General features: G+C 39.5%; 1 protein-coding gene and 1 long non-coding RNA gene across 8 annotated transcripts in view; both read left to right on the forward strand.

Annotated features, from left to right (window-relative positions):
• Positions 1–1,703, forward strand: part of LOC118642505 — a 134,644-nt gene extending 132,941 nt beyond the window's left edge. For both annotated transcript variants that reach the window (XR_004961725.1, XR_004961724.1), the window contains exon 4: positions 1,460–1,703. This is a non-coding gene — a long non-coding RNA (uncharacterized LOC118642505). The remainder of the gene's footprint in view (positions 1–1,459) is intronic.
• Positions 1,704–1,766: 63 nt separating this feature from the next.
• Positions 1,767–15,695, forward strand: part of PAM (peptidylglycine alpha-amidating monooxygenase) — a 164,496-nt gene continuing 150,567 nt past the window's right edge. For all 6 annotated transcript variants that reach the window (XM_036279562.1, XM_036279563.1, XM_036279564.1 and 3 more), the window contains exons 1-2: positions 1,767–1,906; positions 2,868–2,988. In XM_036279562.1, coding sequence (XP_036135455.1) covers positions 1,818–1,906; positions 2,868–2,988 — 210 coding nt within the window. In that variant the 5' untranslated portion in view covers positions 1,767–1,817. The remainder of the gene's footprint in view (positions 1,907–2,867; positions 2,989–15,695) is intronic.

Below are 15,695 nucleotides of genomic sequence, written 5' to 3' on the forward strand. Positions count from 1 at the left end.
TAGCCTTCAGGGCAGTTGTTTCTATTCCCCTATAAGGAGTTCTCTCCTTTACCCAGGGACTGGGACAAAACTGAAGTTTTTTTGTTGCTGTTGTTGCTGAACTTTCAAACAGCAAGACAAAGAGAAAGTTCAAACAAAATATCAGTCTTTTAAAAATGTCATTGCTTATGTAAATTAGCTGTGGTCCTTGGGTGCTGCTGAGCCCCAAGCATCTCTGGATTGGTTGGGTATTCATTCTATCATGTTTTATTTATATTGGGTGTCTTCTAGAAAGCTTTGACCATGAAATCTTAACATTTAATTTTAGTTCATGCTTTTTAGAGGATAATTTAGAGGCTAATGTCTTATTGTGGAGTATTTCTACATGATCTTACAGTTTTCGTTGTTTACTGTTATTCGTCTGTCCATTGGATTTGAGGTTTCCCAAACTATGTTTATAATCAGTGATTAAAATTTTTTTATATCGTAAATGATAGAGTTGAAAACAATGCCTTCTGACTACAATTTACAAACTTGATACAGTCTGAAAAATGTTCAAGACAACAGTAAAGTCAAAACATTCATATTTTAAAATTTAGCCCAGTTGAGTCTCTTCATAAAATGTCCAGATGTTGCACTAATTCTGCACGGCCTCTCTTTTATATTAATTTTAAGTTCTTGATCATACCCTTTGTAGATAAATTCATCTGGGGGCTATCTGAGATTCCCCCTGCTGTTTCTAAATGCATTGCATTATAAATTTCCAAACTTTATTCACGAAAGAATATGTTTTGGGTGGTATTGCGTTAGGAATAATTATTATGTTGTATATTACATGCAAAATTATTAAATAGACATTTACATTGCATATATATCATGTTAACTGTAGACTTTTAGTTGGTTTTGAAATAACCCCGAGAACTTCAGCGATTGCTTCTGTGGTGATCTTCTTAACAGGGGTATTCTTTCCCCTTACATCTCTAGCTCTGTGGTGCATACACATAAACATGCCTTTGTTCTCAAAATCTTTTTCTATCTGTTCACTGTTGCATCCAAGTGCTTTGTCTCTGCTTCTCAGCCCCCCCCCCCTTTTCCTTTGCCCTTAGCCTGTCATTTGTGTGAACAAGTTTGTCTATATTCAGCAGAGTATTAAGTGCATTTTTGATGATAGAAGGGAATGATACAGCAAGTAAGGAGAAGAAATACGGAGAATGGGGTAGATGAGAGGGAAAAGGGGGAAAAGTAGAGAGGAAAAAGGACAGAGTGGGTATGAGATAGGAAGAAAGCAAAACTGGGGCTCTGGGGGCTGGTGAAATCTTGGGGGCTGGTGCGGGGGAGGGAGATCAACTGACCAGCATTTTCCCCAGGCTTGGGCTCAAGCTTGTGAAACTACGAATGTATTAAAGAACCTCAGCTGGGATTTGCTGAGGACAAGTGCTGTAATGTGTTAGTCATCCATTATCTGCTTCTATTTTTGCAGGTTCTGAATGATGACTGACGCGGGTTTGTGTGACATCCCTCACAGTCCCTATCATTCCCCAGTGATAAGGAGCCCTCAAGTCTAGCCCAGCACCGGGGGGAAAGCAGCTCTGGACGGAGGAAAGCTTCCGCTCGAGGACCGGACAAAAGTACCGCCTTCGCTCGGGCTTCTGCGCGAGGCGAGGGATCCAGACACGTCGCCCGGTCCGCTCGCCCTCGCTGGCAGACGGTGCGCGGCCGCCGCAGGACGCCCGCCGCGCCCGGCCATGGAGTAGCGGCCGCTGGCGGCGCCGCTGCCCCACCGCCGGCCCAGCCCGCGCCGCTGCCCGTCCTCCCGGCGGGGCCGGAGCGGCGTGGACATGGCTGGCGTTCGGAGCCTGCTACTCCTCCTCCTCGTGTGCCCAGGCGGCTGTTTGGGCTTCAGAAGCCCACTGTCTGTCTTTAAGAGGTGGGTGTGTGTGTGTGTGTTTTAAAGCGGCGGAATGTTGTCGGGGTGGTTTCTGTGCATGCTGATGAACACCGTGATCACTTTTAGGGACCAGAGTGCTGGAGGAATCGACCAGGCTGATTGACTTTGCCGAACCGACTTGGAATTTTAGCACAGGAACTTCTTGTGAAGTCCCCTTCCAGAAAACCCCTCTGTGGTGCAGCCAAGCTGCACTGGCTTTCAAAACTTCAATTAGAAGTTGTGATTTCCAATACAAATCGCTCCCTCTTGGGGAGATATTTCAGAAACTGCATAGAGTCGTTTAGACTTGAATGCCTTCTTGTTTTATAATAGCTGGAAAAATAAAATATCAATATAGGTAAGTGGTGGGGAGAAACAGATCATGGGCTGTAACAGACACACTCCTCATAATTACCATATTAAATATTTATGCACTTGTACATTTGTAATTCACATCACAGCCTTCTCCCCCTTCCCCCAATTCTGCCTCCTAGCATTATTATTGTTGATTTTTTTTGTTCCTGACTAGTAATACTGGGCACTCATAAAATAGTTACAAAAATTTTACTAGGTTATAGTTAATATTTCTTACATCAGAAAATTGTCAGCCCTCTGTTAATTTCTAATTTATTAATGCTGTATTTTCATTAACTAAAAATATAAATATTTTGACAAGTTTTTGTGGAATTGAGTTTTAAATATAACCTGTTTGTTTGCTTTGATTATATTTTGTTTATAGGTTAGATATATATTGCTCATGGGCTATAAAGTATAATTCTGAGAATGTTTAAAAATATTATATATTTTATATTTATATTATATATCACATCTTTTCATCAGGTCTAAATCAATAATGTTTGATTTTACAGTTATAGAATTCCTCTATTTTTTTCCTTTTCATGTCAAGTTAAGATTTCATTATGTTCAAGGATATTGAAATTATCTTTTTTTTTTTTTTAAGGTTTAAAGAAACTACCAGATCATTTTCTAATGAATGTCTTGGTACCTCCCGACCAGTAAGTCCTATTGATTCATCCGATTTTGCATTGGATATTCGAATGCCTGGGGTTACACCTAAACAGGTGAGAGGAATTCTATGTTTTATTATTCACTTGTTCTATGTACAATTTTTAATTAAAGCAAGAAACCTCATTTATAGCATTAGTAACTTCTTTAAAAGTAGGCATTTGCTTTCAAGACTCCTCAGGGCTAGAATAATTGAATGTTATAAAGAGGAGTATATCTTTCAAAGTAAATCTTTCAGACAATTTTTTTTTTCCAAAAATTTTACTCATATTGTTGGTTGTGTTTTGAAATGGAACCTTGGAACTTTATGTTTTGAAATTCTCAACAATGTAATGCTGCAACATATAAGTATAAATATGAAAAATTATTCTAATAAAAGGAAATGATATTGAGCAGCTACATCTAAGAGATTACTTTGTTTGAATACTCTTCTATCGCAGCCACAAGCTGAAAGACAAAACCATGTGTTTGTTGCCAAGAATCTGAAAAACAAAATATTTCACACTTTTAAAAGTTAAGAAAACTGTTCGTACAGGTGGTGGATTATAAGTGTTCTTTTAGCACGTTGCTTGTTATAAGAGATATATTTTGAAGAAATGATGGCAGAGCTCATACAAACGTGACATACAGAACATTTTGAGTGAAAGTAGGTTGTTGCTAGGGCTTCCCCTGTTTGAGGTACACACAAAAAACTCACTTCTCTCATGTGTGTAAGGTGTTTCATTAAGCAAAAAAGGCCAGAATTAATTATGCTTTGCAACCAGGCTGTGCCGGGATTTATGTGTGTCATTAAAAGATAGCCCTCTCCATTCTAAGGGCTGCAGCAACAGGGAGAGACCTGGGTGTTGTAGAACTGCAGTGGCTGATGACTCACTGTTGCAGATAACATTCTGTTTTTCTTTTCTTTTTTTAAATACTGAGAAAATAAAAGTATTATACTTACTAGGGAGAATTCCTTTGAAATTGACATTGAGAAGCTCTAGAAAATATACATAGAACTTTCGGGGACACTAAGGATTGACATTCATTTCTTTGAATACCTGTGCATGATCTGTCTCCAATTAACTACTTTTAGTACTGTGACAATTACCCTCACCCCTCAACCCCAGTCCATCCTCAGATGACTAGGCAGATGAACTCTTCTGTATGTTTTGTTGTTAATGTCCCGGCCTTTAATTCCATAAGGTCTTTATTTAATATTTAGTCAGAAGAGGTGTAATGAGATTGGGAATAAGAGGGAACAACGGTTGCACACTTGTGAGATGTGCTTCTTGTCTCTTCTCACTGTTAAAAGTGACTTTCCTCCTATGTTTGCTTAACTGACTTTATATTACTCCTTTTAAAGAAATTCACTAACTGATCTTTAGCACTTTTCCCCCTCAAGAATATCATTATTTTTTATTTTTTTATTTTTATTTTTTAATCCTCACCTGAGGACATTTTTCGATATTTTGTTCAGATAGAGTGGGAGGGGGAGAGAGAGAGAGAGAAACATCGACGTGAAAGGGACACATCGAGTGGCTGCCACCCGCACAACCCAACCAGGGCCGGGGACAAACTGCAACCGAGGCACACGCCCTTAGCGGGAACCGAACCCAGGTCTCTCCAGACCGCAGGCCAACGCTCTAACCGCTGAGCCAAACCGGCCAGGGCTATCATTATTTTTTTAAATTAATTTACTTATTTTTGTCACAGATGTTTCTCCTCTTTCCCCCCACTAATTCCTGCTCCCCCTCCCTCCCCTCCTTGTCCCCAGCTTTGTTGTCCATGTCCATTGTTCATGCATACATGCATATCAGTTCTGTGGTTTATCTCTCCCCCCAACCTCCTCTTCTGGGGATTGTCAGTCTATACCCCACTCCCATGTCTCTGGAACTACCCCATTCCTCAGATAGTTATGTTCATTTTATTCCACAAATAAGTGAGATCATATGATACTTGTCTTTCTCTGTTTGACTTGTTTCACTTAGGATAATACTTTTCAGGTCCCTCCATGTCATCTCAAAGGATAAGAGATCTTTCTTTCTTACAGCTGCATAGTACTTAATTGTGTATATGTACCACAGCTTTCTTATACATTCGTCTACTGATGGACATTTGGGCTGCTTCCAGATCTTAGCTATTGTAAATAGTGCTGCTACAAACATGGGGATACATATATTCTTTCTGATTGGTGTTTCAGACTTCTTAGGGTACATTCCTAAAAGTGGGATCACTGGGTCAAATGGAAGTTCAATTTTTAATTTCTTGAGGTAACACCATATTGTTTTCCATAGTGGCTGCCAGTCTGCATTCTCACCAGCAGTGTACTAGAGTCCCCTTTTCTCCCCACCCTCACCAACACTTGTTGTTTGATGATTTATTGATGGCGGCCATTCTGACATGTGTGAGGTGATACCTCATTGCTGTTTTAATTTGCATCTCTCTGATGATTAGTGGTGTTGAGCATTTCTTCATATGTCTCTTAGCCATAGGTATGTCCTGTTTGGAGAGGTGTCTATTTAGTTCCTCTGCCCATTTTTTAAATTGGGTTCTTTGTCTTCCTTTTGTGGAGTTGTATGAGCACTCTATATATTTGGAAATTAACCCCCTATCTGATGTATCATTGGCAATTATGCTCTCCCATACAGTGGGTTGCCTTTCCATTTTGGTGGTTGTTTCTTTTGCTGTGCAGAAGCTTTTGAGTTTGATGTATTCCTATGTGTTCATTTTTTCCTTTGTTTCTGCCATAGGTGATGTATCAGTGAAAATTCTGCTGCTTATGATGTCTGAAATTTTGTTGCCGACAATTTCTTCTAGGATTTTTATGGATTCATGAGTCACATTTAAGTCTTTTATCCATTTTGAGTTTATTCTTAGGTATGATGTAAGTTGATGGTCTAGTTTCATTTTTTTTTTTTTTTTTTTTTGCATGTAGCTGTCTAATTTTCCCAACATAATTTATTAAAGAGACTGTCTTTAGTCCACTGTATGCTTTTGCTAACTTTGTCAAAAATTAATTGAGCATATTGTCTTGGGTCCATTTCTGGGTTCTCTGTTCTGTTCCACTGGTCTATAGCCTGTTCTTGTTCCAGTACCAGGCTGTTTTGATTACAGTGGCTTTTTAGTATAACCTGAAATCTGGTAATGTGATCCCTTCAACTTTGTTCTTCTTTTTCAAGATTGCTGTGGCTATTCAGGGTCTTTTTCGGTTCAATATGAACTTTTGGAGTATTTGTTCTAGTTCTGTGAAGTATGTCATTGGTATTTTGATGGGGATTGCATTGAATCTATAGATTGCTTTGGGTAATATGGACATTTTAATGATGTTAATCCTTCCAATCCATGAACAAGGTATGCGCTTCCACTTTTTTATATCTTCCTCTGTTTCTTTTTCCAATGACCTGTAGTTTTCTGCAAATAGGTCCTTCATTTCTTTGGTTAAGTTTATTCCTAGTTATATTAATTTTTTTGCCTAGATGGTAAATGGGATTTGTTTTTAGTTTCTCTTTCTGTGAGTTCATCATTGGTGTATAAGAATGCCATCGATTTCTTGATATTAATTTTGCATCCTGCTACTTTGCCAAATTTATTTATTAAGTCTAGTAAATTTTTGATGGAGTCTTTGGGGTTTTTTAAGTATAGTATCATGTCAGCTGTGAATATTGACAGTTTCACTTCCTCTTTTTCCATATGGATCCCTTTTATTTTTTCTTCCTGTCTGATTGCTGTGGCTAAGACTTCCAGTACTATGTTAAATAAGAGTGGCAAAAGTGGGCATCCTTGTCTTGTTCCTGTTCTTAAGGGCAATGCTTTCAGTTTTTGCCCATTGAGTATGATGTTGGCTGTAGGTCTTTCATATATGGCTTTTATCATGTCAAGATATGATCCCTCTATTCCCAGATTGCTGAGCGTTTTTATCAGAAATGGGTGCTGGATTTTGTCTAATGTTTTTTCAGCATCTATTGATATGATCATATGATTTTTATCTTTCATTTTGTTTATGTGGTGTATCACATTTATTGATTTGCAAATATTGTGCCAGCCTTGCATCCCTGGGATGAATCCCACTTGGTGATGGTGAATAATTTTTTTGATGCATCACTGGATTCGATTTGCTAGTATTTTGTTCAGGATTTTGGCATCTATGTTCATCAGTGATATTGGCCTGTAGTTTTCTTTCTTTGTAGTGTCTTTTTCTAGTGTTGGAATTGGAATTATGCTGGCTTCATAAAACAAGTTTGGAAGTCTTCCTTCTTCTTGAATTTTTTGGAATAGTTTACAGAGAATGGTTATAAGTTCTTCTTTGAATGTTTGGTAATATTCTCCTGTGAAGTCGTCCAGGCCTGGGCTTTTGTTTGCTGGGAGAGCCTTAATTACCTCTTCAATTTCTTTTGTTGTTATTGGTGTGTGCAAGTTTTCCATCTCTTCCCGGTCCAGTTTTGGGTGACTATGTTTTTCTAGAAATTTGTCCATTTCACTTAGATTATGAATTTGTTGCCGTATAATTGTTCATAGTAGTTGTTAACAATCTTTTGTATTTCTGTGGTGTCAGTTGTTACTTCTCCTCTTTCATTTCTGATTTTGTGTATTTTGGGTTCCCTCTCTTTGTTTCTTGGTGAGTCTAGCTAAGAGTCCATCAATCTTGTTTATCTTTTCGAAAAACCAGCTCTTTGTTTCATTGATTCTTTGAATTGTTTTTTTGGACTCTATGTCATTTATTTCTGCTCCAATCTTTAATATTTTCTTCCTTCTACTTGCTCTGAGGTTTTCTTTTTGTTTGCTTTCTGGTTCTTTAAGTTGTGAGGTTAGTCTGTTAGAAATTTTTCTTGTTTCTTGAGGTAGGCCTGTAGTGCTATGAACTTTGGTCTCAGAACTGCTTTCGCTGCATCCCATCGATTTTGTATTGTTGTGTGTTCATTTCCATTGGTTTCCAGGAAAGTTTTAATTTCTTCCTTTATCTCCTTTGTAACCCATTCATTGTTCAATAACATGCTATTTAGCCTCCATGTGTTCAAATGTCTTTGCATTTTTTTGTTGCAATTGATTTCTAGTTTCATGCCATTGTGATCTGAGAAGATGCCTGATATGATTTCAATCTTCTTGAACTTGTAGAGATTTAGTTTGTGTCCTATCATGTGGTCTATCTTTGAGAATGTCCCATGAGCACTTCAGAAGAATGTGAATTCTGAAGTTGTGGGGTGTAATTCTCTGTGGATATCTATTAAATCCATTTGGTCTAGTGCTTCATTTAGAGTCTGTGTTTCCTTGCTAATTTTTTGTCTAGAGGATCTATCCAGTGATGTCAGCAGGGTGTTGAAGTCCTCTGCTATGATTGTATTGTCGATATCTCCATTGAAGTCTTCCAGAAGTTTTAAGATATATTTTGGTGCTCCTATATTGGGTGCATATATGTTTATCAAGGTTATATCTTCCTGTTGGATAGATCCTTTCAATATTATATAGTGGTCTTCTTTGTCTCTAGTTGTGGCCTTCATTTTGAAATCTACTGTATCAGATATGAGTATTGCTATCCCAGCTTTTTTTCCCTTTCCATTTGCTTGAAAGATTTTTTTCATCCCTTCACTTTCAATCTATGTGAGTCTTTTGTTGTGAAGTGTGTCTCTTGTATACAACATATATGTGAGTCATGCTTTCTCATCCAGTCAACTACTCTGTGTCTTTATCGGAGCATTCAAACCATTCACATTTAAGGTGATAATTGATATGTACTTATCTATTGCCATTTTTGTTTAGTATGGTTGTATTTTTCTTCCCAGTTCTTCTATTAATTGCAGTGCTGGTTTGGTGTTAATATATTCCCTTAGCCTTTTTTTGTCTGGAAAGATCTTTATTTGACCTTCTATTTTGAATGATAGCCTGCTAGGTAGAGTAGTCTTGGATTCAGATCCTTGTTTTTCATGACCTTGATTACTTCATGCCACTCCCTTCTGGACTTTAGTGTTTCTGTTGAGAAGTCAGCTGAGAGCCTTATGGGGTTTCCTTTGTAGGTAACCTGTTGTTTATCGCTTGCTGCCTTTAGGATTCTCTCTTTGTCTTTAATTTTTGGCATTTTAATCACTATGTGTCTTGGTGTGGGCCTGTTTGGGTTCTTTTTACTTGGGGCTCTCTGTGTTTCTTGAACTTGAATGCCTTCTCTTTCACCAAGTTAGGAAAGTTTTCTGTCATTATTTCTTCAAATATATTCTCTAACCCTTGCCCATTTTCTTTCTGTTTGGGAACTTTTATGATGTGAATGTTATTACGTTTCTAGTTGTCCCACAGTTCTCTTAAGCTATCTTCCTGTTTTTAATTGTTTTTTTTCCTTTTGGTTTTTTTGATTGGTTGGTTTTTATTACCCTGTCTTCTAATTTGCTGATCCGGTCCTCAACTTCCTCTACTCTGCTGGTTAGTCCTTCCAATGTGCTCTTAATTTCTGCTATGTCATTCTTCATTTCCACTTGGTTGGTTTGCATTGTTTCTATATCTTTACTCATGGTGCTGATGTCCTTACTCATGCTGTTGAGCTTCCTCAAGATCATGGCTCTGAATTGTACCTCTGATAATTTGCTTAACTGCATTTTGTTTATCTCATCTTCGAGAGTTCTCTTGTTCTTTCATTTGGGATTTGTTTCTTTGTTTCACCATCTTGACTATCTCAGTACATTTTGGAGCCTGCCAAATTTTCCCCGTGGGTTTTGGTGTTCTGCTGTTTGTGGCTCCCTCTGCTGGGTTTGGATGAGCCTGGGTGGGCCCACGTTAAACACCACTGTCAAGTCTCACTTTCCTGGGTAGGTTTGCAAGACCAGGAAAGGTTCAGTTATCCTCTAGCTTTTTCCTGGTGGCTAGTAGTCTCAGTTACTCAGTGCCTTGGAATGTAGACCTGGTGTTCTGCCTAAGAGGATTTCCAGAAGGTGGGATAGATGGTGGTTGTTAATGAGCCCCAATGTGCATTTCTTTACCTCACCTGGGAAAGGCTGAATCTCCAAATGGGGGTGGAGGGGACTGCTGCTTTTCCCTACCGCTCTGGGAAGGAGCACACTGGCCACCGTCCTTTGGGGCCACAACTCATCAAAAACTCTGAGTGCCCTTCAAATCCCGGGTGTCCCCACAGAGTTCCAGCCCAGTCTGCCCTCCCTCTGCTGGAGCCCCCCAGGTGAGTGGCTGTGGCTATTTTACGGCTCTCTACACTGTGGAGCGGTCTTGGTCTTTATTCCCCAAGGGCGCTGCTCACAGCTAAGACTGCTGCTGTCCATAGCTCCCAGCCCACCACCCTCTCGTACCTCTGCAGATCCTACCAGTGTCCCTGGTTATATGGTCCTGTCCTGCTGCTTTTCTGTTGCTTTTTTCCGAGGATTTGTCTTTATTTTTTGTCCTGGGAGATTGTCTGTGTAGCTTTCATTCACTCCGCCTCCATTTTCACATCCTCTAAGCCTATATTGTGAGCACCTGGGTTGCACAGTCCTCTCTGGTGCTTCAGCACCCCGCAGGTCCCGCGGGTAACTGGATCACACAGTCCCTGCTGGGTTTCACAGGCCTCTCTGGTGCCCCTGTACCATGCAGGTCCCGCGGGCGGGCACCTGGATTTCACCAGTCCCTCTGGGGCTCTGGCTTCCCACCGCTCTTGTGAGCTGCTGGACCGCACAGGTCTCCGTGGAGCCCCAGGTCTTGCTGCTGGTGGCTGGGGTGTGCTGCTGCCCCATGGGGCTCAACTCCTGCTCAGCTTTTGCTGTAGTTTTTGGGGATGGGTCTCAGCTGCTGGTCTGTGCTTCTGTTGCCTAGGGATAGATGTCTGCTACCCAGCCTCTGTTGCTGGGGGTATATCTCGACTCTAATTGGGCTGCTACTTGGGGGATGGTGCTGGGCTCCTGGCTGTCCAGGGCTTCTGCGACCGGCACCTTGGGAACTCCACTACTGTGCACTGGTCTGTGTTGATGCAGTGTCCACTGGTCCGATGGTGCCTGGTGCCCTGGTGGCACAGGTTGCTGAGCCCTAGATGTTCCCACTGCCTCCTCACAAGGAAGACCCCAGGATCTTCCAAAATGGTGGGACCTCCCCGAGGCGCAGAAAGAAGCACCCTGAAGGGCCGCTTGCTGAGGTAGCCGGCTGCTCCCATTCACAGCACAGGAACCTTCTGCTCCGCATCTCTGCACTGCAGGAGTTTGGTCGTCCACCTTCACGTCCACTCACACTCTCTCACACACTAGCTCACTCTCTCACACACCCTCCCTCTGGTCCTGCCCACCACTATCTCAGAATATCATTATTTTCTAAAATAGTCATTTTTTGTGGTTCATTATTTTGTTATTCTTTTGTTCTCATTCTTTTACAGTAAGAACATTTAAATTATTTGTCAATAATAATAAGTAACTGTGTTGGGTTCAATATTCTCAGAAAGAGTTCCTAGATGTATTCATTGTAAAAGAATGTAGAGGAGCACCATTTTCATAAAATAAGATGTGTTTGCTCACTTTTATAATCTTATAATTATCAAAATACTATAAATAACTCCATGGAAAGAGAATATATATTTAGTAAATTACAGCCTTGTTATTTTGTACTATCTGCATTCAGCTTTGCCTCATGCAGTAGAGATGTGCTGGTTCCCTTCCCAACATATAATTCTTTGTTGCTCCTTCTCTTGAGACCTTGTGGTTCCCAGGAGTTGTCTATCCGGGACCCAGAGGTAGAGCACATGAACTAGGATTAGCAGATCATTGCATCCTATCTCCCCTTTCACATTGATTGGTTCAGAAGAAGTTGTATAACCAACGCTAGTCCAATCAAATCTTATGACTTTTGCTGGGATCCTATTTGTCTGTTGCATGTGAGCCAAAGGCATGTAGTCCTAGGATCGGCTGAGTTTATGAGGGCAGCCATGCCTAGAATAAAAATAATACCATAGAAGGCAATGCAGAGAGACTAAAAGATGTCTTTGTGACATTGCTACTTAGGGAACTTTCAACTGTGTTAGCTTTTCTTGTTTCAAACAAGTTGAGTTGGGTTTTCTCCGACTTGTAACTGAAACCACCTAACTGGCTAAGTGATTCACTTGTTCTCTCTGCTCAGCTAAGAACAGGTTGGTGAAAGTTTCTGCCAGTTCCCCCATCACGGTCTCTTTATGATATGCCACAAGTGCTTACTGACTTGATGCGGCTGACATACAGCTTATATACCTTATAACCTTAATGAGAAATGGTAATTATACTTCTTATTGAGTATATTCAGAAAGAGGTAGAAAAAAAGAATCCCATACCCTTTTCCTCCTGAACTTGAGGTTCTTGGTAAGGAAGACACAGAGCTGTAATTGTGGGAGTACTTTTGATGAAGAAAGTATTGTTTTCTTAAAATGCAGGTGAAACTGGATTTAACACAGATTCTTAAGAGGAAACATGATAAAAAGTCAAGGAAAGAAAAATAAAAAGGTACTAGAGGAAAGAAATAAAGGATGGAAGGGAATAAGAAGAATAGGTCAAAAGAAAAAGAAACCACATACAAGAGACTAGAATGATCAAGAACACAAAGGGTAAAGGAAATCACAAAAGGGTAAAAGAGTAACTATAATATGAAGAAAGAATAGTTAAAAAGTATATATGAAAAAGAAGAGTAAGGAAATCATAAAAACAAGAAACGCACTGAGGAGTTAAAATTTTTTTAATGACAGAAGATTAAGAAAAGCAACGAAATTAAAAGACAGGTGGGACTCAGGAGCCAGAACTTGACTCAGTAATTGAGGCAGACCAAGTTGATTGAAGAGATGCATTCATTCAATAAATTTTAAAATAAAGTACACCTTAAGTTTTGGCAAGGGAACATCAGAGATTCTGATGTAAGTCTTTTCCTTGGGAAACTTGAGATTGTTAGGTAGTCTTGCATAGAGAAACAACAGATACAAAGTAGAGGTGGAAAGAACCTTACCTATAATATAGACAGTACAATTAACTAATTTTGTTGATTTAATACAAGTTTAGATTAGTGTCTTACCAAAGAATATCCAGTCATGTCAGGCTTCTGAGCGGCAATCCATTCTGCCGTTCAGTAGACTTCAGAGCAGCCTTTAAAAATTGTTCCCTTTAAACTGGCTCCAGAGAGTCCAGGGAAAGTAGTTTATTATCTATTGAAATATCAATTTTATAATCCAAGTGGGCACACTCTTCTTCTTCCCTGACTTGAAATTTAAAAAAATAATTTTTGTCTTCTTTCATGAATTCCTCATTAATTGATGTTTTTTTCAGGCTTTGCGAAAATCTGGTGTCTAATGGCACCAGCTTCATAGCCAGCAGAGCCTCGAAGTGGTGGTAACTGCACACTCTTCTTTTAGTACTTTTCTTCCTCATTTTTAAAATTTTTTTATCCTCACCCAAGGACATTTTTGCATTCATCTTCAGAGAGACTGGGAGGGAGAGAGGGAGAAAGAGAGAGAGAAAAACATCCATGTGAGAGAGACACATTGACTGGTCGCCACCCACACGACCCCAGCTGGGGCCAGGGACAACTGCAACCAAGGTACGTGCCCTTAGCAGGAACTGAACCCGGGTCTCTCTGGTCTGCGGGCTGACACTCCAACCGCTGAGCAAAACTGGCCAGGGCCAAACTTAACAATTTGATAAACTGCCACTTCGTGGTCATAATAAGGTGTTATCATCAGTTTGATGGGTTAACTATTCCACAGGGGGTTGATTTTTAAATAAATGAATACAGCATAATTACAGTGATTTTACGTAAGGTTTATGGTCTAACTCTAAGCCATGTATAGTGGGTTCAATGCAGGCTTTGGGGCTGGGCTGACAGCATTCTTGTCCTAGCTCTTGATGTATCAACTCAGGTATATTTCTTTATTTTTTTTTAAAACCTAACCCAAAGATATGGTTTTGTTGATTTTAGAGAAAGAGGAAGGGGGAGAGAGAGAGAGAGAGAGAGAGAGAGAGAGAGAGAGAGAGAGAGAGAGAGAGAGAAACATTGATGTGAGAGAGAAACACTGATCAGTTGCCTCCTGTATGCGCCCTGACTGGGAATTGAACCCATAACCTTGTGGTGTACTGGATGACATTCCAACCAGCTGAGTCCCCTGGCTAGGGCTCAGGTAGGTTTCTTTTTCATATGGTTTTATTGATTTTTTTAGAGAGAGGAAAGGAGAGAGAGATAGAAACACTGATGTGAGAGAGACACATTGGTTGTCTGCCTCCTGCATATCCCCTACTGGGGATTGAGCCTGCAACCCCGGCATGTGCCCTGACTGGGAATTGAACCGGGACCTCTCGGTCCATGGTACAATGCTCAATCCACTGAGCCATACTGGCCAGGCTCAGGTATGTTACTTAACCTGCTAGTCCTGCTCCTTCACCCTTAGATAGGGTCATAGTATTATCTCTCCAGGATTATTCTGAGGACTAAGCAAGATAAGACCTATGATATGTTTCAGTTGGCCTTCACAGGGTAAGTTCTTAGAAAATATAAACTCGTTATTTTTATTATATGTATTTGAGGAAAATGTGAATAAGCCTTAAGATGAGAAAGAAATTGCCAGCCCTTACGCTTTCAGAAATGACTTCACGGAGAAAGGAAGACGTTGTAATAATTCTGAAGGAGGGGAAAGGTGGCGCAAAGGAAGGAAAAACAGAAAACAGGAACCTGGGCGAGAGAAGCCTGGAGAAAGTAAGCAAGGAAGTAAATATTTCCGTGTGCTTATTTTTAGGTAGTTATTTCCATTAAATGTCCCTTATGATCAGAGAATGAAAGAACACTGGGAATGGAAATGTTTTTCTCCAAGTTCTGTATACATCTTTTATACTGCTTAGAAAAGAACTTATCAAAAGTCGTTTCATTGGTGTGAAGCCCTAATTTTTTTTATATCAGTTTGATAGCCTGGATTTCTTCACTTTGCTAAGGACTTAGCACATTGACCTTCTTAAAAAATTACTCCTTTCTCATGTAAGTGCCGTCAAATCCTAGGTTTTTGGAGCATTTTATTTATTTGTAACTTGTTCAACTTAAATCCTCTGCAGTCTTGGCTTATGGCCTTATAAATACAAACTAATTTGTAAATTCTATAATTTTAAGTGTTTTCTCTGAACATAATAACATGAAGTCACATAATTGAATTTTTCCTATTGGGATGTGTTAGACTGTAATCAGTGTAGTCATTTTCCTCTTATTTGGGGAGCAGTTTGAAAACTGTGGAGAAATACACTTTTGCCTTTCTAAACCTCTTGCAAATTCTTGTCTCATTCTTTATTTGTTTTTTGAAAAGTCACACATCATGCATTGAAATCGGGAAGCAGCCTTCCCCTGTCTGTGTTCCTGAGCACAATTATCTTTCACCAGAAACCCCAGGAAATGGAATAATTCTGAGTTTAAAGATCATATCAGATAACCCAGAGCAGCAACTTGAAAAACTTGAAACTAGAGTCTTAAGTTATCATTTATTTTTAAATAATATGAAAGAATGTAGTCACTGAGATAAAAACAGAATGAACAAAATACTCCTACAAAAATTTTTGAAAGCTTCCCACAGTGTTTATTGTTGCTTTTTTCTTCAGAATGGAAAATAATTAGAAAGTGTTTACTAATATATTTTAATTTTTTCATTTTCTAACAGAAGAGGGAAGAGATTCTCCTTGCCTCAATAGTGTATATATAATCAAGTAATAAGAACCTAGCACTTACAGGGTTCTTTAAACAGCACCTGTTTAAGAAATACATTTCAAAATATCAAGCCATAATCATAACATCACATATAAACAGCATTTGCTTAGGACATGTTTATCAGAGAGGTAATATACAA

Source organism: Molossus molossus, unplaced genomic scaffold (genome assembly GCF_014108415.1).
Source record: "Molossus molossus isolate mMolMol1 unplaced genomic scaffold, mMolMol1.p scaffold_m16_p_3, whole genome shotgun sequence".
Taxonomy (NCBI): domain Eukaryota; kingdom Metazoa; phylum Chordata; class Mammalia; order Chiroptera; family Molossidae; genus Molossus; species Molossus molossus.